This window comes from Mytilus californianus, unplaced genomic scaffold, assembly GCF_021869535.1.
Source record: "Mytilus californianus isolate M0D057914Y unplaced genomic scaffold, xbMytCali1.0.p SCAF_3, whole genome shotgun sequence".
Lineage (NCBI taxonomy): Eukaryota > Metazoa > Mollusca > Bivalvia > Mytilida > Mytilidae > Mytilus > Mytilus californianus.
In genome coordinates this window covers 66,446,467-66,470,422 of record NW_026262679.1, presented here as the reverse complement: position 1 = coordinate 66,470,422, position 23,956 = coordinate 66,446,467, and the positions used below count along the sequence as shown (strand labels likewise).

General features: G+C 32.0%; 2 protein-coding genes across 5 annotated transcripts in view; one reads left to right on the top strand and one right to left on the bottom strand.

Moving 5' to 3' along the window:
- LOC127733113 (uncharacterized) overlaps positions 1–4,953 on the bottom strand; it is a 53,393-nt gene extending 48,440 nt beyond the window's left edge. For all 3 annotated transcript variants that reach the window (XM_052242400.1, XM_052242399.1, XM_052242398.1), the window contains exon 1: positions 4,814–4,953. The gene's annotated coding sequence lies outside the window, so the exon portion shown is untranslated. The remainder of the gene's footprint in view (positions 1–4,813) is intronic.
- Positions 4,954–9,705: 4,752 nt separating this feature from the next.
- Positions 9,706–23,956, top strand: part of LOC127733111 (uncharacterized) — a 58,427-nt gene continuing 44,176 nt past the window's right edge. Inside the window, exons 1-5 of one of the 2 annotated variants that reach the window (XM_052242395.1) lie at positions 9,706–9,828; positions 16,140–16,281; positions 18,330–18,377; positions 19,822–19,882; positions 23,638–23,674. In XM_052242395.1, coding sequence (XP_052098355.1) covers positions 16,154–16,281; positions 18,330–18,377; positions 19,822–19,882; positions 23,638–23,674 — 274 coding nt within the window. In that variant the 5' untranslated portion in view covers positions 9,706–9,828; positions 16,140–16,153. Of the gene's footprint in view, positions 9,829–16,128; positions 16,282–18,329; positions 18,378–19,821; positions 19,883–23,637; positions 23,675–23,956 lie in introns of both variants that reach the window. The other variant, XM_052242394.1, reaches the window with a different exon arrangement.

Sequence of the window (23,956 nt, the reverse complement as noted above, 5' to 3'; positions counted from 1 at the left end):
CATAACCCCCAAAATCAATCCCAACCTTCCTTTCGTGGTATTGAACCTTATGGTAAAATTTCATGGAGATCCATTCACTTAAACTAAAGTTAGAGTGCGAAAACCAATGTGTCTTCGGACGACGCCGACGCCAACGTCATACCAATATACGACCAAAAAATTTTTAATTTTTGCGGTCGTATAAAAACACTCAAATTGTGTTTGGTCCTTTCAAAACATGCTTCCTGCACCAGCTCCAATAACAATTAAATTACAATGCTGGCATATGTTTATAATGATTATTATAGTTTACACTTTCAAATATATTTGAAGAGTTGAATGTAAGAAAATGTAATAATTTTAACCTTCAGAATATATGTATCTTGTCATCATTTGTGGAAGTTTAAAGTTTCATTTAGGGTTAGGCTTAACATATATGCTTTGTAAATGGATCAATCATCCAAAACCACTGAAAATTTAAAGAAATATCTTTATATTAAAATTACTTCCTTTTATTGATCATATCCACAATCTTAATAGGATTCAATGATTGTAGGATATGGTCTCATTAAACAGAACAATATATTTTTGTACCAGTTTATAAAACTAAAAATCTGAGGCATGGTTGCCTGAACAGAGGAAAGAGTTTTAGCCCCTTCCCTTTTCATTTAAAATTGTAAAAAATCCAGTAAAAAAAACAAAATTAATTGCTCGATTTGAGGATTTCCTTATCTATTGTTCATTCAGGATCTTACCAATCCAATGGTAAAATTATCAACTTTTGAGAAAATGATAAAGGATAATAAAAATTGATATGTCAAAGTTAGAATATACAAAACAGGATTTACAAACAATATTGCATATAATAAGTAAGAGTTACAATGTAACAGCATGTATGCATTTGTAATCTACAATTTTCTAATAGCTTGTAAAAGTATTTTTATTTTCAACTGTTTTCAATGGCAAGAAAAGAAAATAACATATTGAGATCTGCATCTATGCAAAAGTTTAAAAAGTTTTGTTTCAAATTACATATGTAGCCTTTTTTTTGTGCTTTCCTGAAAGTTTTTCATGAAAAGTGTCTGACTATTTTGAAGCAAGCGCTATTTCCCTCTTAAAACTTAAAACATTTACCTTCCTCAGTACCAACCATAAATGTATAAATCATGTTAGAAATCAATAAACTCATAATAGATACCAGGATTAGAATTTTGTATGCCAGACACTCATTACATCTACAAAAGACACATAAGTGACATTTGAATCAAAAAAGTGAATGAAGTTGAAGAAGCTAAATACAGAAGAGGTAATCTATTCCTGGAAAAAAATAATCCTTGGACCTCAAATGTTTCTCAAAAAGATTCAAATAATACGCAACATCTCAATAAAACAAAAACAAAAGGACATCACATTTCTGACTAGGTGCATTCTTTTCTAACCTTACTAAATGATACCACATCCATCTGCATACTTAATGCCAAAAAATACAAGTTATAACAATAGCCATGTTTCAATTATATACTTAAAATATCATGATCAGATTGATTGATTGGTGTAAGCCTAAAGTCCAGATTTCCCCCAAGCAGACATGTACAAAAATGTAGTTCATATCTCTTTCAGTTACAAGTACCTGAGGCATTAATTCTACCTTAATGTTTAGATAATTGAGAGGTTATTATAACAATCCAGATTTCTCTACAAATAGTTTTAATACAACAAATAAATTCAAATAGATAGTTATTTCTACTTAATATTGCTTTGCATTGACAAACACAAAATTAGTAACTTCATATGAAATGTTGCAAGTGCTTATATAAAAACTTTTTTTGAAGTCTCCCTCAAATTTGTTCACTTCTCTACAAAGACACTTAATAAATTGGAAATTTATACAGTTCTGTATTTCTAAATAAGAGCAGAACATGAAAATCAAAGACAGTAAACTGTTTAAAATAATTTAAATTACATGTTAGATTCAGAAACAAATAAAATGCTCCGCTGGGGCGCAGCTTGATACGACCGCAGAGGTCGAACCCTGAACAGTTGGGGCAAGTATGGACACCACATTCAAGCTTGATACAGCACTGAATTTGGATTGTAATTAAATATTTGACACAGCATAGGTTTCTGACACAGAATGAATGTGGTCTAAGAACTTAAAAATTTTTAATTAACCTATTCAAACCATATCATTATTATTTGCTTTTATATATAAATCAGAAATAACCAATTTAAAATGGAAAACTTTAAAGAAAAAAAAAGGAAAAAAAATCCCCCCCCCCAAATTTTTTGAACCCCCTTATGATTCATCACCCCCAAACTCAATCCCAGCCTTCCCTTTGTGGTATGGTACCTTGCAGTACAATTTCAGAGAGATACATACACTTGAACACAAGTTATTGTCTGGAAACTAGAAAAATGCTTAATTTTTGGCCCCTTTTTGGCCCCAAATTCCTAAACGTTTAGGGCAATTACCCCCAAACTCAAACCCAGCTTTCCCTTTGTGATATGGAACCTTGCAGTACAATTTCATAATGATCCATACACTTACACACAGGTTATTGTCCTGAAACTAGAAAAATGCTTGTTTTTTTGCCCCTTTATGGCCCCCTAATTCCTAAAATTTTGAGGCAATTACCCCCATATCAATCCCAGCCTTTCCTTTGTGGTATGGTACCTTGCAGTACAATTTCAGAGAGATCCATACACTTGAACACAAGTTATTGTCTGGAAACTAGAAAAATGCTTGTTTTTTGCCCCTTTTTGGCCCCTTATTCCTAAACTTTTTGGGAAATTACCCCCAAACTAAATTCCAGCTGTCCCTTTGTGATATGGAACCTTGTAGTACAATTTCATAAAGATACATACACTTGAACACAAGTTATTGTCATGAAACTAGAAAAATGCTTGTTTTTTGCCCCCTAATTCCTAAAATTTGGAGGCAATTACCCCCAAAATCAATCCCAGCATTCATTTTGTGATATGGAACCTTGTGGTACAATGTCAGAGAGATCCATACACTTACACACAAGTTATTGTCATGAAACTAGAAAAATGCTTGTTTTTTGCCCCTTTTTGGCCCCTAATTCCTAAAATTTGGAGGCAATTACCCCCAAAATCAATACCAGCATTCCCTTTGTGATATGGAACCATGTGGTACAATGTCAGAGAGATCCATACACTTACACACAAGTTATGTCTGGAAGTTACAAAAATGCTTATTTTTGGCCCCTTTTTGGTCCCTAATTCCTTAACTGTTGGTACCATAACCCCCAAAATCAATCCCCACCTTCCTTTTGTGGTTTTGAACCTTATGGCAAAATTTCATTGAGATCCATACACTTAAACTAAAGTTAGAGTGCGAAAACTAATGCGTCTTCGGACGACGACGACGCCAACGTCATACCAATATACGACCACAAAATTTTTTTGCAGTCGTATAAAAACATATTTCTGATACAAATTGCTAACAGTAAACACATGTCATTCTATGTAGCATGTGATTCAAAACAATTTTAGCAAAATGAATTAAACATGGTTTCATATTTGAGGAAATTGGAGGGCCCTGTCCCTTTTCAATGACACCCTCCCCTTACTTTGACTTTTCGGCACCCTGCACCTTAACTCTGTGGTTTGTAGTGCTATTCATCTTTTATAAATACAATAAAAGTAAACAGCAGCTAACAGATAGTTTTGATAGGAACTACAACACATCATCAGCTGTCAGATTGTTATTGTCTGACAAATTACTTAATTAGGGCAACAATAATTTAACACCTTTCCTGAAAGATAATTAGCCATTTATGGGTCAACTGATTCGGTTCATAGTACCAAAAGCAAACCCAGTTTTAATCTAAAAAGAAAAAAAAACTTGCATGATTAACCTTAATAAAGTAGTGAGTCAAGGTTGCTTCAATTGGTAAACCTTAAATCTCAATAAGTCTTTCACACTGATTCTGCAGTCAAAAAGCAATGCTTATGCTCTTCGCCATGCAAGTCCCAACATTTTCACAACAAATGATCGAATATACATGTATATCTTGGCCAGCCAGAATCACTATTATTAAAGTTATCAGAGTTATTAAATAAAACTAGGTGGTCACACTATCACTATTAAATTGAACATGAAACAATAATGGTAACATTTTTTGTTTGATTTCCTATTCTGAGTATTCATAGCGGTGCCTTTATATTTATGTTGAGGGTGCCCTGAAAGTGTAGCCATTTTCACTAACAGTGCCATCTCAGCATCTGAGTAAAAATTATCCTGTCCTTTTCATATGCTTCAGGAAACATCAAACCAACTGCTGTGGAAAAATTACATGTATAATACATGCATTGCAGCTACATGTATACATTTGTAGGTTGCTGTGGAGTGCATCTGAAAGTTGCAAGTTAGTAGTTAAACAAGTCGAGTTTTTAAAATTCAATAAATATAAAATATCATATATTTAATTGCTTTTAGAACTGAGAAAAGATCTGAGAAGTCAAATGGGTATCTTATGATATCTTGCAGTAATATCTATTTATAGAACACGCTTTTTAGGTCAGGCCATGGCCATGTCAATATTTTCCTGTTCAACCGTGGTCTTGTACATAAATATTCACATGCAAGAATTACAATATAGCAAGACCAGAAAAAAATAAACATGCTTTAGAAATATAACATAGCTTTAAATAAGAAATAACTTCTTTATCAGTAAGCATTTCTAACAAATAATTTATTCTTAAACTTCCCAACGCGCCATTGCCATTGGCTTGGGTCGATTGGCAGACGAATTTTATTTTTAACAATTACAGAGAATATATTTCTGTATTTTAAGTGGACTACACTTACTGCAGCATCACTTTAGGATAAATTTTCCATAAATCTTTTATCTAGGAATTCATTATTTTTGATTGTTTACAGTACACAGTCGTGCAGTAGTGTGTGTCACACTCCGTTTCAACAAAGAATGTGAATGTTTGACCTTCGTCATAAGATTTGAGTTTACCGAAAGGATTTTAGCGAAACGAATTTAACAGATTTTCGGCGACAAATGTTACGCGGTATGAGTTGCAATGATCAATATTTTTTTTATTTGATATTCAATTTTACAAAATATATATGTCTAAAAAACTTCTTAAAAACCTGGATTTAGATAATCATAAAGATCACGATGATTCCATTGTTGATGGTTCAAAACAGGGACAGTCTATATACTAACTAGTATAGACTGTCTCTGTACAAAAGTACTGCCGTTTCTCCATCCAAAATACAGATGTTAATAAAATTTGTGAATATTCCCCGGATCCCATTTCAAGACGTACACACTTTGAAAAAATATTATTACAAACTCATTGCAGCATACAAAAGAAATGATCAACAGTTGAAATAAAAAATGCAAGAGGAATTTCTGTGATACAGTATAAGAGCACGCTCTAGTGTTCATTGCTGAAGACAGTTCGGTGGACTATAGTTGCTTACACACATGCCATTTGGACTCTGGTGGACAGTTGTCTAATTGTCAATCATACCACATCTCCTTATCCTTATTTTAAACTAGCCCTCAGTACGTGCGAGTACTCTTAGATATTTTTTTTTTTGGTTCTTTTGTCTTTGTGTTAGTTGTTTTACGTGCTTTCAGTCAATCTGACCAGTCAGGTGAAGATATTTCCAATTTATTTTTATTATTTGTTCTTTTTATTGTTATGTGCTGTAATACCCTTCTCCCAGGTTAGAGGGAGGTATGGTTGATTGTTAACAAAAATGTTTAACTCAGACAGATTCTATTTGTGCCTGTCTCAAGTCGAGAGCCTGCATGTGCATGAATCAGTAGTTGTTGTTGTTCGCGGTCTATGATATTTGGTTTGCTTTAGTTGTATCAGAAGTCTATTACTAGACTCTAATGGACTTCTGGTTGTATTGAACATAAATAACACCGATGGTTTTCTCGTTTGAATTGTTTAAAATTTGTCAATTTGGGGCTTTTTATAAATGATGATGATGAAAGATATCTGTTATTCGAAATATTTATTGTTACTTGTAGTTACTTTTTACTTTTTTGGGTGTTGTTATGTACACTTTTTAGGCATGTACGTATGCTCGTATATGAGGGTGTGGATGGGGGTTTACAGAATAGAGAATAATGGGGAAAAATATAAAGAATAGAGAAAAATGAACCCAAAGAATAAAAAATAGAGAATAATGAGGTGCTAAAATATAAAGAATAGAGAATAATGGGCCAAAAGTGTAAAGAATAGAGAAAAATGGCATAAAAAATTAAAGGATATAGAAATGAAGGACCCCAATCCAGACCCTCGTATATATTATGATCCACCGTCTATGTTAATTTTTAATAATTCAAGGACATGAGGGATATACGTAAAGCCCCCGACAGAAACCAAAACGATAAAAATAAGAAACATTGATACAGCAATCCATATTTTGTTTATTTATATAACATGTACTAGATTTTTATAGGGCTCCACGAAATTATGGCTGCATTTATACTTAGTTTTATTGTAAATATACACTCTATAAATAAAGTCCCTTTTTACTTAGTGATTGGGACATAATAAACTACTATGCTTTTTTTTGGTAACTGTGATGTACCACTGCATGGTCGACAAATTGGCTAATAACTTACATGTGTAAAAAAGGTCTTTGCAAAACGGTTTAACTTGTCGAAGGATTCAAAGCCACTTTATTGTCTCGCGGCAACGTATTTCATATTTTAGCCGTTTTTACAGAAAAAATTCGTAAGTCATGGCCCATTTAAATGTTGTGAATTTAAAAAAATCCTAAATGGAATGTATTCTTCCTTATATTAATTCTACAGTAAAAGTCACCTCATATTTTTATCACATCTCGGTATATTATTATCAAGAAAGCCTGTCCCGTTTTCACCTTCCGGGGCTAATTATCGAATGGCATTTACCAAAACCCATTTACAGCGGGTATTTACCACCAGATATCATTTTGATATATGGAAGCAGATAAATGTTTCAATAGAATACGTACCGACTCTGAGTAAAATTGTGAGAAATCAGGAATAAGGAAGTCCGGCCTGGAATCTCTGTAATAACTAGACTCTAATATATTTATAGACACGGAATGAAAACGTTTTGTAAAAGATATAAACATCACTAAAATTGAGAAAAAGCTGCAATGGTTAATTTTTCTTCCTTTTTTTTTACTTCACTACTTTTTCAAATATATGCGTCAATAAATACACATTTTAGACCGAATGATATCACTATCCGATTAAATTTATGGGGTTATTCATTGTGTAATGCCCAGATTAATTTATTTTTCCTTTAATCAGTTTATGTACTTAGTAATATTAGTCGGGAAAACTGGTAGCGTATATGATATGATATCCGGCATAGCTGGCTATAATAGGGATTTAGAGAGCAAACTTTTTCTACACCGGACCGGTTCTCATAAAAAGCTGGAGTTCTCTCTTTTTGTTCGAAATATTGTATATGAAACTTCCGACATTTCAGTCAGTTAACTTCAAGAGACAATAATAGGTTGACCGAAATGAAACACGGTCCAACCAGTTTTTTTTTTTTGTTCGTCTAACAAATAAGCAAAACTTGCACATTCCTTATGTGCCTTTCCCAGGTCAGGAGCCTGTAGGTCAGTGGTTGTCGTTGGTTCATGTTTGTTATATTTGTTTTTCGTAAATTGTTTTGTTATAAATTAGGCCGTTATTTTCTCAATTGAATTGTTTCATAATTTTCAGGGGCCTTTTATAGCCGACTATACGGTATGGATTTTTCTCGTTGTTGAAGGCCGTACGGTTGCCTATAATTGCTAACATCCACTTTATTTGAACTTTGGTGGATAGTTGTCTCATTGGCAATCATACCACATCTCCTTATTTTTATATATACAATCAGAAGTCCATTACTTCTGATAAAATGGATAATTTGATTACAATTAACCCATCATCTCACCACCTAATAGTATAACACTTTGTGTAGTTTATCGGTCTAAACTGGTCGTTGTCTAAAGTCACCATCGATATCGATTCAATATTGAGATGACAGCGCCGATTTCGACATTTGTTTATGACATGGATCATCATAAATTCATCATCGAGATCGTGTAGATACTGTCGATATCTATACATTTGGGTTAGTCTTGGGCATGTATGACGATCTCCAGGACTCGAGGCGAGCACGCTATCACAAGACCATCAAGACGGCAACAATGAAAAGAGTCCGATATTTTCCATAAACTTCATGTTCCGCTATAGATGGGTCAATATCCCTTTCTTAAATATAATATGTAAAAAAAAACAATCTCTGTGCGGTGCTATTAAAGTATTAGACATGCTGGTATCTTTAACAAGTGACTTAGCTACCCATTTGTGCTGATGTGAAGAGCAGAGAACCATAGAATAAAGGTGTAAACACTATAGTTTTATTAAGTTCTTGCGAAGAACTCAATTTCCAGATTTCCAGAGAACTTTTTGAGTGAAAAAATGGATTTGTTTACTTCGGGAAGTGCCATCACGAAGAGTTTTTCGGGGTATGCAAAATCACCGAAAATGAATACCACTTCGTACCCCAAAAAAATATAACCACATATGAGAAAATGTCTCAGCTTCGAAACAGGCCATCATAAATATACAGATTTACGATATGGACATATTAATTGAAGAAAATGCTACCATTTACGCTCCCCTGAAATTTCCCTGAAATGAGATGCGCACATTGACCCGTATGATGTCCTCTCTATGAATAATTCAAAATTTTGTGACTATGTTCATCACTTCTATCCCCCATGCACTGAACTTGAAAAAAAAAGGATGCCACATATATACAATTAAGTTTGCTGCTTATTCGGGAGCTGTTTAAGTGAAGCAAAGGGTTCCAAATGGTAAAGTTGAATTAATTTTTCGAATGTTTAACGGACGCCATGATGACTTAATAGACCGTCTATGCATTATCTGTTTTTAGATGCGATGGATATGTTTCGATTGTCGTATCCATAGATTCCGTCTCTTCTCCTCATTTTTGACAGCACCGAATGTGACTTATTAACGATGATTTTTACTTGGCATAGCCAAGTCGACGGGTACGACTAGAGGAACACGGAATGCTTACTCTTCTCAGGAAATTTCTTTCTCTCTCTCTCTCTCTCTCTTGGAGCTTGCCATACGATGTTGTAGTGAGCTTGTCCATCACAAATCTGTTTTCATTGCCAGGTACTAAAATCTGCTCTTAAATCACCGCATGCGATGGTTTAGGATATTCAATAAAAAAAATGTGCATATTTTTTGTCTTATTCAAAGATATCTGGTTGTATATAGATGATTTTTTTTTATTTGCAGTAACTATTTTTCCCTCCCTTGATTTAATAAAAAAAAAAATCAAACACATTTAATAAGTAAATAAAAATATTTTACTGACAAAGTAGAATATAGCCGATCAAAGATTCAGTAAAAATCTTGTCTCTTTGGACAATATTTCTGGGCACAACCAGAGACATATATACACATGTATATGTCTCTGGCACAACTAACTTTTAAATTTCGTTTTTTCTAGGAATCTTATAAATATATTCCACTGTATGTTACTTAACTATAAACAGATAAAGAAACCTTAAAATATATATTTAATTAATATAATATTTATAAATAAAAATATTAAAAAATATTACTTTGCAGTTTATAACATTTTCAGTGATTTTCTTGTGATTTAAAGATTATGTTTTTACAGAGGTCATGTGACTATCCAAAATGGCGGCTGTCGAAAGGGGACAAAAATTACAGCTATCTTTTACTTTGACGATTATATAGAAATCGGCCTGAAAATTGGTACATAGTAACCAACATAGAAGTTGTTTGTCTTCTATAGGTAAGATAGTTAATGACGATTTAACATGAAATTCGCAAATACAGTTATAAACTTATATACAGCAAAATTTGAAGCAGAATACAAATTTTCAAGTTGACTAGCTTTGTTTGAGTCTTTACCTTTTCAATCTGTAATCCCTACTGGTATTCGTTGTTCAACATTCTCATTTAACACCCACCAGGCAATAATGTGATCTTCAAATATATATCTAGTATTTTGATCAACATAACTGCATCTGCATGAAATATCAACTTATTGGTAAATTATATCAAAAGAAGTCGAAGTGTGAAACAGATATTCCATGCCAGTCTACCAACTCTTGATGGTGTCTGTAAAATTTAGGAAGGGACGATTTCAACTTCACTACTTGGAACTCTTGGTTTAATAGCTTCCTTTTGAGCAGCAACCCTCTATCAAGGAAATCATGATAGGAAGTACAAGCCCTGGAATAACGTATCAACTGGAAAATGATACATGTATAAACTCGGTATATGCAGGTGCTGCTGGAATGTCATACTTTTGAATAATTACGTCTGCCATATTGCAATTGTTATACAAGACATACAAATCGAATTCCTGAAGTTCAATTAAGAAAGAAGAAAAGCATGGCTGATTAATAAAATTCAAAGATGCAGTACATGTATTACCATAAACATAAACATAATAAATAGTAGCTTATGGACATTACACTTATTGTGACTGTTACTAACAGATCATACAGTGTTGTCATTCTTGTAATTAAATTACAAGATTATTTAAAGTAGAATGTACTGTCTTTTATTTTTCACAAGGAATCAGATAAATGTCCTTCTTTGTGCATATTTTTGAATTAAAATCATCTTTAATATTCCTACACAAGATTGATTTTGATTTGATTTTTGGTGTTTTAACGCCACTTTTAAGCACCGCTTTTGGGCTATTTCGTGGTTTTTATTGGTGGAGGAAGCCGTAGTGCCCGGAGAAAACCACCGACCTTCGATAGGAAAACTGACAATCCTAGTCAATTAAGATTGGAGTCGAGTGCACCCGCACAAGCGGGGTTCGAACTCACAACCTCAGTGTTGACTGGCTAGTGATTACAGTAGTAACTACTTAGACCACTCGGCCACCGAGGCCCCTCCTACACAAGAAAATATATCCTAGTATTCTAGCTGCATGTTCAGCGTTTCTACACAATATTATAGTTTAAGAACTAGAATCATACAAATAAAAAGGAGAAAAATGCTTATAAGCTCATCATCAGTATACCATATAAAAAAGAGATATCAAACTTTTTTTAGAGCACAAAACAGTGCATGCAAAAAACGCCGCAAAAAATTCTAACCTTTGAAATTGTTGTCACGCACTAAAACCCCCATGGGGATTTTCAAAAGTTAGCAGGTATGTAACTCTTTAAAAAATCTTAGTGACTAAAGGAGATAACTCTACCTACAAAATTATTTACCTATATCAGTAAATTAACATCACTTGTAACTTGTTAATATTAACACAGACCAGAGGCAGATACAGGTAAGTGTCACCTGTGACACCCCCTTAGGTTTAAAAATGGTGAACCATATATACAGTAAAATTTAGATGGATTATTTATAAAATGAAAATGTATGTACCAATAGTTAATTACTAATTCAGCTCCTATGATACAATATATATACAGGTATGAAAGTAGAGACAATTCTAAATTTTCAAATGACTTTGAAGGGGTTTTAAAGTTTATTTATACATGTATTTTAAAAGTTTAAAAAGTTTTTATTATTTGTTATTATTATAGTATGTTTTTTCTATATAAAAAGAATGAAACATTTGTGCTATATTCATTCCACAGACTATGTGCCAGTTAATAGTTTCAAAGACTATTAACCCGGTCAATAGTTTTTATAAACATATTTCCTGGACTGTTTCATACTAATTTTTCATTGGACAGCAATGACGTCATTGACTATTCTGCTTGGATTTGTGAAGGTATAATCTGTATGTGTCTGTCGTCGTAATTTCAAATTAATATATTACTTAACAGAAGCAATAAAAAAAGAAAAAGAAAATCTATGCAACATATTTGAAGAGCTAAAACATAACAAATGTATGGTATGAGTCTGTCGTCATCTCCATAATCTGCGATTGCTTTAGTGTAATTTTTTACACAAGGATTCCCAATCTTGATTACAGGAAATTAAAATATTTACAAATATCACACAGGCATAAAAAACCTGATAGTTCATCTTGTGCATGTTTATGTGACTATTTGGGTTTTTTTCCCAGGTGGTGTATGTAGACTTTTTAGAAATAGTTTTGTTCGGTATAATAAAACACTCAATGATTGGTTATGAGTGTAAAAGCAAGTATGTTGTCCCTTTGATACTGACTATTGCCCTCAGCTTCGCATCAAACAATAGTTGGTAGTTTAGGGGCAACAAACTTGCTATTACCCTCATAACCAGTTAATAGGTGTATATTATCAACATCTTAAACTCTATACCACTTCCTATACAAATTTCCTTCAAATTTTAACTAAATACATGTTTTGAAATTTTTTTACCCTCTTTCTTCAAGAAAAACCACAAATCAGCCCCAAATTGGAAGTACCAACGACTCTTAATGAACCTAGCATGTGATGGCTGTTGTTCTCTTGGAAATGGATACCCAGATCCCAGACGCACACATTATAAGCAAACATCTAAAACCGCTTCTTTATTTTTATAACATGGACGTATTTCTTGCAAAATACAAAATAATACAGTGCTACTTACAGCTGAAAGCATTAAAAAATGCAACAAGATTGACTTTCAGAACACATTTTCCATTCTTAAAATTGTTCGTATAATTAGTGTAACCAGTTGTGCATGTGAGAAATGGCGAGCTCAGGTCCCGAAAAAATGTTTTTATGTGCAAAAATCATGAAAATGGGTCAGAAATGACTAAGTAAATGATTTGGCACTGATGCACATACATTATGATTTACACTTACACTTAGACCTAGATGTGATTGTCTATGCTGGCAAGTATCAAAGAAAAATGAAATTTAAATCAATTTTGTAAACCATGTGTTACTGTTTGGTTTGTTACTACCTTTGTGACTTTAACTATAAAAAACGAGAAAATTTTAAAACTTTGTAATGGTGACACCCCATGAAAAGATATATATAAGAGAGTATTTTAGTTTTATAATTTCACTTATTTTAGACTTTATTGTCAAGTGAAGTGTTTAAATCTGAGAAAGTATTGGTCCAGCAACTCTAAGATAAACATGAAGACACATGGACAGATAATCTTCCTAAAAATCTATTAAATTGCCATTCTGTCTGATTTGTTGAAATTGTTAACATGAAGCCAAAGAATTAATTTTTTGTTTAAATTTATAAATGACTATTCAACAATTTTTGTTCATTGCAAAAAAGTGTTTACAGAGAAAAGCATACCTATAAAGATGTACATCACTAATTAAAAGTAATTATTCAGATTATAACAGATTTGTTTATATTGTAATAATCAGCCGTTTCAATTCTATCCGTGACCATGGCGGTTTAGACTCCTCGACATGTCCCCTTCATAGGGTAAAATTGAGAATGGAAATGGGGAATGTGTCAAAGAGACAACAACCCGACCATAGAACAGACAACAGCAGGAGGTCACCAACAGGTCTTCAATGCAGCGAGAAATTCCCGCACCCGGAGGCGTCCTTCAGCTGGCCCCTAAACAAATATATATACTAGTTCAGTGATAATGAACGCCATACTAAACTCCAAATTGTACACAAGAAACTAAAATTAAAAATAATACAAGACTAACAAAGGCTAGAGGCTCCTGACTTGGGACAGGCGCAAAAATGCGGCGGGGTTAAACATGTTTATGAGATCTCAACCCTCCCCCTATACCTCTAGCCAATGTAGAAAAGTAAACGCATAACAATATGCACATTAAAATTCAGTTCAAGAGAAGTCCGAGTCTGATGTCAGAAGATGTAACCAAAGAAAATAAACAAAATGACAATAATACATAAATAACAACAGACTACTAGCAGTTAACTGACATGCCAGCTCCAGACTTCAATTAAGCTGATTGAAAGATTATTTCTTCAGCATATGAATATCAGGCACAATCCTTTCCGTTAGGGGTTTAGTATCATACCATCATAACATATATGAGAAGAACATAACCCGTGTCATGCCAACAACTGGTTTTTAAATAAATGTGTTTAGTGCCGATGCAAAGACCCTATAAGTGAATCAATATTAACGCCAAAATATGCAATCTTTAATGACCTGACAACAGTATCGTAACTATATCCCTTCTTAATAAGTCTGTTTAAAGGTTTTGTTAGCTTCAGAGGTGTATACTGACATTTTTGTGCTTTATAAAGAATATTTCCATAAAAAATTGGATGTGAAATACCTGAACGTATAAGAAGTCTGCATGTTGAGCTATATTTACGAATGATGTCCTTATACCGATGATAAAATTTAGTAAATGTTTTGACTAGTTTGTGATATCGAAAACCCTGGTGTAATAATTTTTCAGTAATACATAAATTTCTCTCGTTAAAATCTAAAACATTGTTACATACACGAGCGAATCGTACAAGTTGAGATATATAAACACCGTAAGATGGTGACAAGGGAACGTCACCATCTAAAAAAGGATAATTAACGATAGGAAATGAAAAATCATCTCTTTTATCATATATTTTAGTATTAAGCTTTCCATTAGTGATATAGATATCAAGATCGAGGAAAGGGCAGTGGTCATTGTTAGTATTAGCTTTATTTAAAGTAAGTTCAACAGGATAAATTTCTTTAGTATACATACTGAAGTCGTCATTATTGAGAGCCAAAATATCATCCAAATATCTAAAAGTATTATTAAATTTGTGTATCAGATGTTGTTTCGATGGGTCTTTGCTGATTTTTGTCATAAATTGTAACTCATAGCAATACAAAAAAAGGTCCGCAATAAGTGGTGCACAGTTAGTCCCCATTGGAATTCCGATAACCTGACGATATACGGAATCTCCAAAGCGAACAAAAATGTTATCTAGTAAAAATTCAAGGGCATATATAGTATCAAAGCATGTCCAATTGACATAGTTTTTTTGTTTATTGCTACTAAAAAATGACCTAAAAGAGTTTGAACATATATATTCACATTCTGACTTTTTAAATGCCCATTTAATAAGGTGTGTGATTTTTTTCTTAATGAGAATGTGAGGCAATGTGGTATATAGGGTAGAAAAATCAAAACTTTGAACAGATTCAAAATCACCAATATATGCATGTAATTTATCAAGTACTTCCAACGAGTTCTTGACACTCCAAAAGTAATTAATTCCACTATTTTTCGAAGGCCTTATTTGAACAATTTATTATCAGGTTTTTGATTGTACCAAGTGTACTGGTAAGAAGAATAGACAATTTAGTAGTGGAACAATGGCTTGAAGACGAAATGGATCTATATTTGTAAGGTGTTTTGTGTAGCTTCGGAAGCCAATACATAGTTGGGACTTTCATTGTATTTGGTTCTGCTTGTAAAGTGGTAGCTAAAAGTTTATGTTTGTTACAGATGTTGTTTTCTGAAAATGGAGTCAGTTGGAATGTTGGTGAATTGGTGATTTCTTTTTTCAGAACCTCAATGTAAAATTTACGTCAAACAATAATAATATTATTAGCAGCTTTATCGGCCGGGACAAAAACAAATTCCTTGGCTAGTTCTTTTAGTTTATGTTTGATACGAGAAATAGGTTTATTGTGGTTATTGTTAAGAGTAAAATGTTCTTTAAAATGTTGAATACGTATATCAACTATGTTCATTACTGAATTATTTTTACTGTGTTTATTTAGCAATATGATTGAATAACAATTGAATTTAACAATACATTGTACTCTAAATTTTGCACTAAAATGCATTTTTTTTAAAGTTTGAATTATTGAAACATTAAACCTTGAAATAAAACAATGTATCCAAAATCAGCAAACTTTGTTGTAGTCTGCCTACATAAAATTGTTTGAGAAAAAGAAGAAATTGATTTTTTTATCCTCTGAAAATGACTCTCAATGTGTATCTGTATTAAATGTATATATTTAGCTATACTACTTTGAACCTACAACATGTCTTTGATATTCTGTGCAAAAATAACCAGCCTGGGAAAACCCGGGTTTTCCCACCCAGGTTTTCCCACCTGGGTAATACTTTGCCAACCCTGGTATAGATAGTGACTGCCTACTTTATTGTTATTTAATATTTTCTGTTATTCATGAAACTCTCTTGATATTTTCTGAATTTTAAGTTTTAATAAATTCATAAAAATTGTAGTCTTTCTCCAGAAATTACTAGAACCATGGAGACAGTTTCATTGAAACCCAAGGACATTCTTCTCCATATGTGCAAGAGTGAAGAAAATTTATGGACTCAGAGAGATGCATCAGAAGGTTCTGTTTGTACAGATTTGGGTTCTAGCATTCTACGGTGAGACTTATTTTAGTTATGACATTCTTGTTGAAAGTATACCACTAATAGTTCATCAAATTTTACAATGAAATATATACATTAATTAAAGTACTGTATAGAAAACTACCAGTACATTTATCACTGCTCAGAGTTACTTCCCTTTAAAAAAATATAGTAATGATCTTATACCATGGCAATGAAATCAAATTACATATAAAAATGAGGAGATTAATACTTGTGTGTTTTAGAGATGATAAAGATAAAATTGCTGGAAATTTTATCACATTATATCCCAATCGTGTGCAGTTTAGAATTACAGTGATTGTTATCTATTGGAATTAAACGTGAAGTGAAACTACAATACATCAGAGCTGACAGGCAACAGTTTTCTGACATTTTGTTTTTTTTTCTTTAATTCTTTGAAACACAATTTCAAGATAACTGTTATGTAATTATTGTTTTGCCTGTTCTAAAAAAACTAATGTGATCTTTTATTTTCTCAATTTGTTGAATTTCACCTGATAATTGTATTGATAATTGCATTGAAAAAAAATGAGAAATTTACATAAGTTGGATGGAAGCTTTTTTAATCCAGAGAAGAATAGTAAATATATGCTTTTTCCCATATTTCACTAATAGTTTTTTGCAATTAATAAGTAGATACAGTTTAGAGTTAAATTTTGTTACACATCAAAACAAGGAATTATTTGAATCTGGAATAATTTTGAATTCTGGAAAATTGATGAGAAATTTATGATGAAAACTAACCCAACTAAATAGGGTTAGCCATGCACGCATGGCTAAGGGGGATTAGTTAGTTCATACTGAAATGATAGTGAAAATAAAATTAACCTTAGCCATGCACACATGGCTAACCCTATTTAGTTGGGTTAGTTTTCATCATACATTTCTAATCAATTTTCCAGAATTCAAAATTATGCCAGTTTCAAATAATTCCTTGTTTCAATTACTTTGTCAAACCTTCATTGAATTTTATGAAACTTTAGCAGAAGATATTTTTATGATTAAGACATAATATCTGAAGCAAACATTTGAAAAAAAATATTTCTTTTCATTTTTTTTCAGTTTTTACTGATTGATGGACTTATGTTTTTGAGGTTAACATTAACAGACAGTCTGGGATTAAATGTTTTTGACATGATAAATTTGTAGACCTTCATGGATTGTTATAGGTTGCAATTCTGTAAATATAGACAATGAAATTTCCCATAGGAACTCCCTTTGCGGCTAAAACTGTGACTCTTTTACTATGAAGTTTCGTGAAAAATAATATCCCAGAAAGGAAAGTTTATATGCCCTACTATTTTATTCAAAGGTCAAAATATAGGGCTGTGCGATATATTTTCATCATTTATATGCCCTGAACTTCTAAGAGTTTAAATTAACTTAAACTAAACTTCTATACGAACCCTTACTTCCATTTTTGGACCTCCTAAGAATAAGAATTTGGGCGCTACCGTGTTTTTCTATACTGGTTACATTCCCAAGTGATGTCTCTATGAGATGAAACACAGAGATCATAAATGGGAACCAGTACGTTAACAAATTAACATATCTATGAATATTATATATCTCCCCAAAAGAGGCGTGGTTTGAGAAACAGCTGAATTTACAAAGTGCAACCTATAAAACATGGACAGTAGCTAATCTTCAAGACCAAGAGATAGCATCTGAAGAAACTAGTTTAATTAAAACAAAAATCTGTTATTTTACTGATACATGAACTTACTTTTTACAGTCAACATTACACTTTCACACTGACAATAGCAATCACAGGCGAGACACAGGGTTCAATCCTATACAAATATTTTCTCTAAAAATCTGTGATAAAGGGTGTTTAAAGAGGAATGGCAAAATTTTGACGAAAATTTCTATATAAATCTATGATAAAGGGTGTTTAAAGAGGTATGGCAAAATTTTGATGAAAAATCACTTTATTTTTTATATTGTTTAATGCTTTAAAGGTTTTAAATTTAATAAATTAATGACTCTAAACATAACAATTTCTTGCATGACATAAGATGATTTTTTTGGTTTTTTTTCAGGGAATGTAAATGTCTGAGGAAGATACATGACCACTTTAGTAATCTGAAGTAAGTGATTTAGTGTGTTGTGAAAAAAAAACACACTTAAAAAAAGACAAGGACAGACGACATCATAGCTGAAAGAGAAATAGACAATAGACAAACAACCATTCAAAAAAAACTTTACAGAAAACTAAAGATTGAGCAATAAGAACTCCAGAGACAGCTTGGGAGGGACTCAAATGCACCAAAAAAAAGATGTTGCTCACATGATAATTAACAGGTTGAGGTTTTTATTCAAAAAGACAGATGTTCTACACATACAAACTAAATTCAATACCAATTTGACTAAAATATTCTGTTTTATTTTCTAATAAGGTCTTTTATAGTTGTACTCAGTATTGTAATACAATCCACATTTAAATATCAATTTATGTTACTTCCTTGGGTTGAACCATTCTGTTATGAATTGTGTTTTGAACTTAGTATTAATAAATAAATAAAAAGTTAATTGCTTTCAAGTACACTGTAAACATAAGTCAGAAATGTATATATTTATTATATTCTCAGTCCATCAACACAAAAACAGGTTGAAATTATAGGGTCCTATATAAAACAGTTGTTACTATAATGGGTACAGGACTTTTAATTGAATAATGAAAAGTAAATTAACAAAAATACCGAACTCCAAGGAAAATTCAAATTGGAAAGTCCCTTATCAAATGGCAAAATCAAAAGCTCAAACACATCAAATGAATGGAAAACAAATGTCACTGTAAACTTGGAAATTTTTGCACTGGGATTATTCAGGATGTTAGATATACTGTTCCCAGGATTATTTTATTTTATTTTGTTATCACGTTAAATCTTCAATAATATATATCCTCGCAGGAATTGTTTTTAGGAATAAAAGTACTGGTATTAAGTGAGAGTTTATCCTTGATGCACTGTTGCACGAATTTAACTCTGTGCTAAAAGTGTATGCACTAAAATTGCAAAAATAGCATCCCTTGAAAATATTCATGTTTACAGTATTATAAGTTTATTTATTATGTATGCTTTCTCTTTTTCAATTTTAGATGTTTGTTTTACTATATTTTGTTTATTTTGTCACAAATCATATAAGTTGATTTGTATGACAATGAAGTTTTGAATTTGAATTTGATTATATTGAGATTTGACAATGTGCAAATGCAAGTGGTTTCAAAATGTAATGTTTTGTGTGCACATGTATGAGCATAACAAGGAAATAAAAATATGACACAAAATTGTAGTGATAAGTTGACTGAAGGATATACCTACACAGGTGATCATCAGTGTTCTAAGGAAACATTTTGATTTTATCCATAAACAGTAAAAATGAATAAAAAAAATTCTGTCTATTCCGTTTTTTAAAAACAGCTGAATGAGTGCATAACAGTTTTTTTTTTGTATGACCTATTTATATTGATATAAAAAGATATATATCTGTTTAAGGTTCTAAAAGGCACATAACATATTGTTTTCTTTACAGTAAAAGAAAATGTTGCATGAGTTTGGCTGTCTGCAAAACAACATTCAGTAATTTTAGAGTGGTAAGAAATTTTATTCATAATATAAGAGTTATGTTCAGAAACCTTTCTTCTAACAGCTTACTCTTTTATGAAAGTATGTAGTCACATGATGTTACACATCAAGTTAGTGTTTTGTGTCTGCTGATTTACCCTATCTGAAATAAATCCTTGGACTAAGAATTTAAAAAATATTGTACAGATTTTGATTGAATACTTGGTATGAAGTTGCATTATTAGGAGTTACTGGAGAGGTTTTTTTTCTCTCATAAAATTTTGTTGCTATATTGATTTTTGGTGCATCTTATGGTTTTAAATGATGAAAATTTCAACTTTTTATTTTGTTCTCTTAGGAATTTTTCTTTTTGTGGCTACGTTAGGTGGGTGAATTTAATTTCTACATGACATCTTGTTTTGAAAAAAAATGTAATGATTATTGATAAGACAAATTTGTTCATGGGAAATGTGGCATAGTACCTCAAAAAAGGTTATAATTATAAGACTACTCCACTGAAAAGGGGTTAGGCCAGGAATTTTTAATTTGTTGGTTGATAGATTTGGGTGAGTTACAAGACATAAATGTATAAAATAAATATATATTTCAGCTTGCTAAAAATATTTTTTGTATGCTTTTTTTGTCATCATTTCTCCAATTTTAGTTCCAAATATTATTGATCAGCTGTTTTAAACATAAAACATGCCATTACATGGGGAAATGGTCATTCATGAACAAACAAAAAAAAAATCCTAGCTACATGTTGCTTTTAATCAACTTTCAGCAAACATGGTGGATAATGAGCTTCAAGCATGAAAACACAGAAAGGAAAATAAATTTATTGTAATGGGTTTTTATACGACTGCAAAAATTTTGCGGTCGTATATTGGTATGACGTTGGTGTCGTCGTCGTCATCGAAGACACATTAGTTTTCGCACAATAACTTTAGTTTAAGTGAATGGATCTTAATGAAATTTTACCATAAGGTGCAGTACCACAAAAGAAAGGTTGGGATTGATTTTGGGGGTTATGGTACCCACAGTTAAGGAATTAGGGGTCAAAAAGGGGGCAAAAATAAGCATTTTTGTAACTTCCAGACAATAACTTGTGTGTTAGTGTATGGATCTCTCTAACATTGTACCACAAGGTTCCATATCACAAAGGGAATGCTGAGATGGATTTTGGGGGTAATTGCCTCAAAATTTTAGGAATTAGGGGCCAAAAAAGGGAAAAAAAACAAGCATTTTTCTAGTTTCATGATAATAACTTGTGTGTAAGTGTATGGATCTTTCTGAAATTGTACTACAAGGTTCCATATCACAAAGGGAAAGCTGGAATTGAGTTTGGGGGTAATTGCCCGAAATGTTTAGGAATAAGGGGCCACAAAGGCGCCAAAAATAAGCATTTTTCTAGTTTCCAGACAATAACTTGTGTTCAAGTGTATAGATCTCTTTGAAATTGTACTGCAAGGTACCATACCACAAAGGGAAGGCTGGGATGGATTTTGGGGGTAATTGCCTCAAAATTTTAGGAATTAGGGGCCAAAAAGGGGCAAAAAACAAGCATTTTTCTAGTTTCAGGACAATAACTTGTGTGTAAGTGTATGGATCTTTATGAAATTGTACTACAAGGTTCCATATCACAAAGGGAAAGCTGGGTTTGAGTTTGGGGGTAATTGCTCTAAACGTTTAGGAATTTGGGGCCAAAAAGGGGCCAAAAAACAAGCATTTTTCTAGTTTCCAGACAATAACTTCTGTTCAAGTGTATGGATCTCTCTGAAATTGTACTGCAAGGTACCATACCACAAAGGGAAGGCTGGGATTGAGTTTGGGGGTGATGAATCATAAGGGGGTTCAAAAAATTTGGGGGGGATTTTTTTTTTCTATTTTAAGTCTTTTATGATGTATTTAAATTGGTAATTATGGTTGCAAACTCCATTGGAAATTTGAATTGAGATTATGACCAGATCTTGAGGGAAAGAATTTTTTTTTTTTGGAAAAGGGGGGAGGTGAAAAAAAAATTTAGGGGGGGAGGGGGATAACAAAGAAATTGTGGTGGCAATTTTTTTTAATCATTTCAGATTTCAGAAATTAAAAAGAAAATTTCTTCAAATATTATTTCTTTTTGCAAAAAAAGTGGGGAGGTGTAAAAATTTTTTTATTCTTTTTTTTGGGGGGGGGTTCAATTTGTTCAATTTCGCAACAGCATAGTGTATTGCACAAAAGCAAAAAATTGAATATAAATTGAAATCATATAACCAATTCTAAGTTCTTTGACTACAGTTATTTGGTTTCAGAAACCAATTATGTGTCAAATATTTATTTACAATCCAAATTCAGACCTGTATCAAGCACGAATATTGTGTCCATTTTTGCCCCAACTGTTCAGGGTTGGACCTCTGCGGTCATATCCAGCTGCGCTCAGCGAAGCATTTTATTAACATAGATTTTATTCCGCAAAAATGTTTCCATTAACGACTTTTCAAGGTCAGCTTTGATTGTCTATTTTTAGAAACACAAACACTATTTTAAGATCTTCATTTTTTAGCAAACACAAAGTGTAATCATTTAACATGCTAAAGTAATGCGTTTTTAAATTAATGAAAATGCTGTTATGGAGATCTTTTTATTTATGTCAGGGATAATGTATTTGTTAGGGTCAGTGGGAATTAAAAATCATGAAATGTCATTTTTTTCCTTCTGAAAATCAGGGAAAATAGGTTCAGCGGATCTGTAAACCAACAAATTAAAAAACCCTGGCCTTAGCACCTAAAGGTGTGTTTTGCTCCATGCACTGGAAAAATTTCATTGCGCAATTTTCTTTGGAATTTGTGGTTTATATTTATCAGAAGGTTTGCATGAATGACCCAACAAGTTTCTATGAAATTTTTTATAAATAAACATAGTACAATTGTTATATCCTTTCTTTTTTTTTGGAAAATAAAAAGTCTACTTGAAAACATAATCAAAGTTAACTTGAAAACCTTGACAGTCTATGAATGTTACTGTTACACTTGTCTGATCCAAACAAAATTCTCAACTCAAAGGGGTACAGTTTTGACAGATTTCACTGTAAATTTATTTCCAGATGTTGTAGATGTTACATAAATTACTTCATGAGGTATTAATATTTATTGTTAGGCCCTCACGCAGCAACTTATGAAAACAGTAGCTGCAATGAAACAAACAAACTGTTGATTGTATCAAGCTGTTGTCTTTTAACTATCTTATGTTATACTAAAGGTGGAAATTTAACTTAATATATCACTTATATAAGTATATAATTTTCAGAAGAAATAAAAAGAAAAAATGGTGAGCTTGAATAACAATAACTGTGCAATCATTTTACACAGCAATTGTATGACTTACACACAGACACATATTACTACTTATAAAACTAATATATTATTTCACATAAATCTTTTTATTTTATTTTGAAACTTGCTTTGTTTTTATTTTTTATGAACTTAAGTAAGTTAATTTATATCGTCAAAACCCTGAGGATACTAAAGTGAATCTAGGATTATCACAAATAAAATCTATAAGGACAATTAATTACGGTATGTCTGGGTCTTTTATTTTTAAATCATTGTCAAATCAGTATCATCTTATAACACTTTTAAAAGATCTTCATGTTATTATTGGAATTAAATTGGTCAAAAGATGTTAATGGTGTAAATTTGATCTTTCTATGTAAACATATTAATTGATGGCCATGAGATTATACATGCATTATCAATCATGTTATTAGATTACATGACGAAGAATTTCTAATTTGTTTAAGGTTAGAAGTGATGGCAGAGATAAAGGAATTGAAGAAGGTTAGTGAAGAAATCAATTAAAAGATGATTGGTAGACATTATTGAGACAGGAATAAAAAAATATCAAATACAATAAATGCAAATGCATCTTATAATTTAAAATTGATACGTAAAACAGTTCCCCCTTTTTCATCTACAAATAGATATTTACAGAGAAAACAATATTTGTCAAGTACCAATTAAAGGGTGAAAACCATAAAACTAACACCAAACAAAATGCAAATTGTTCACTGATTTATTTATTTCAGTGTTTGAAAGTGCAAAATTAAAACAATGAGCAAG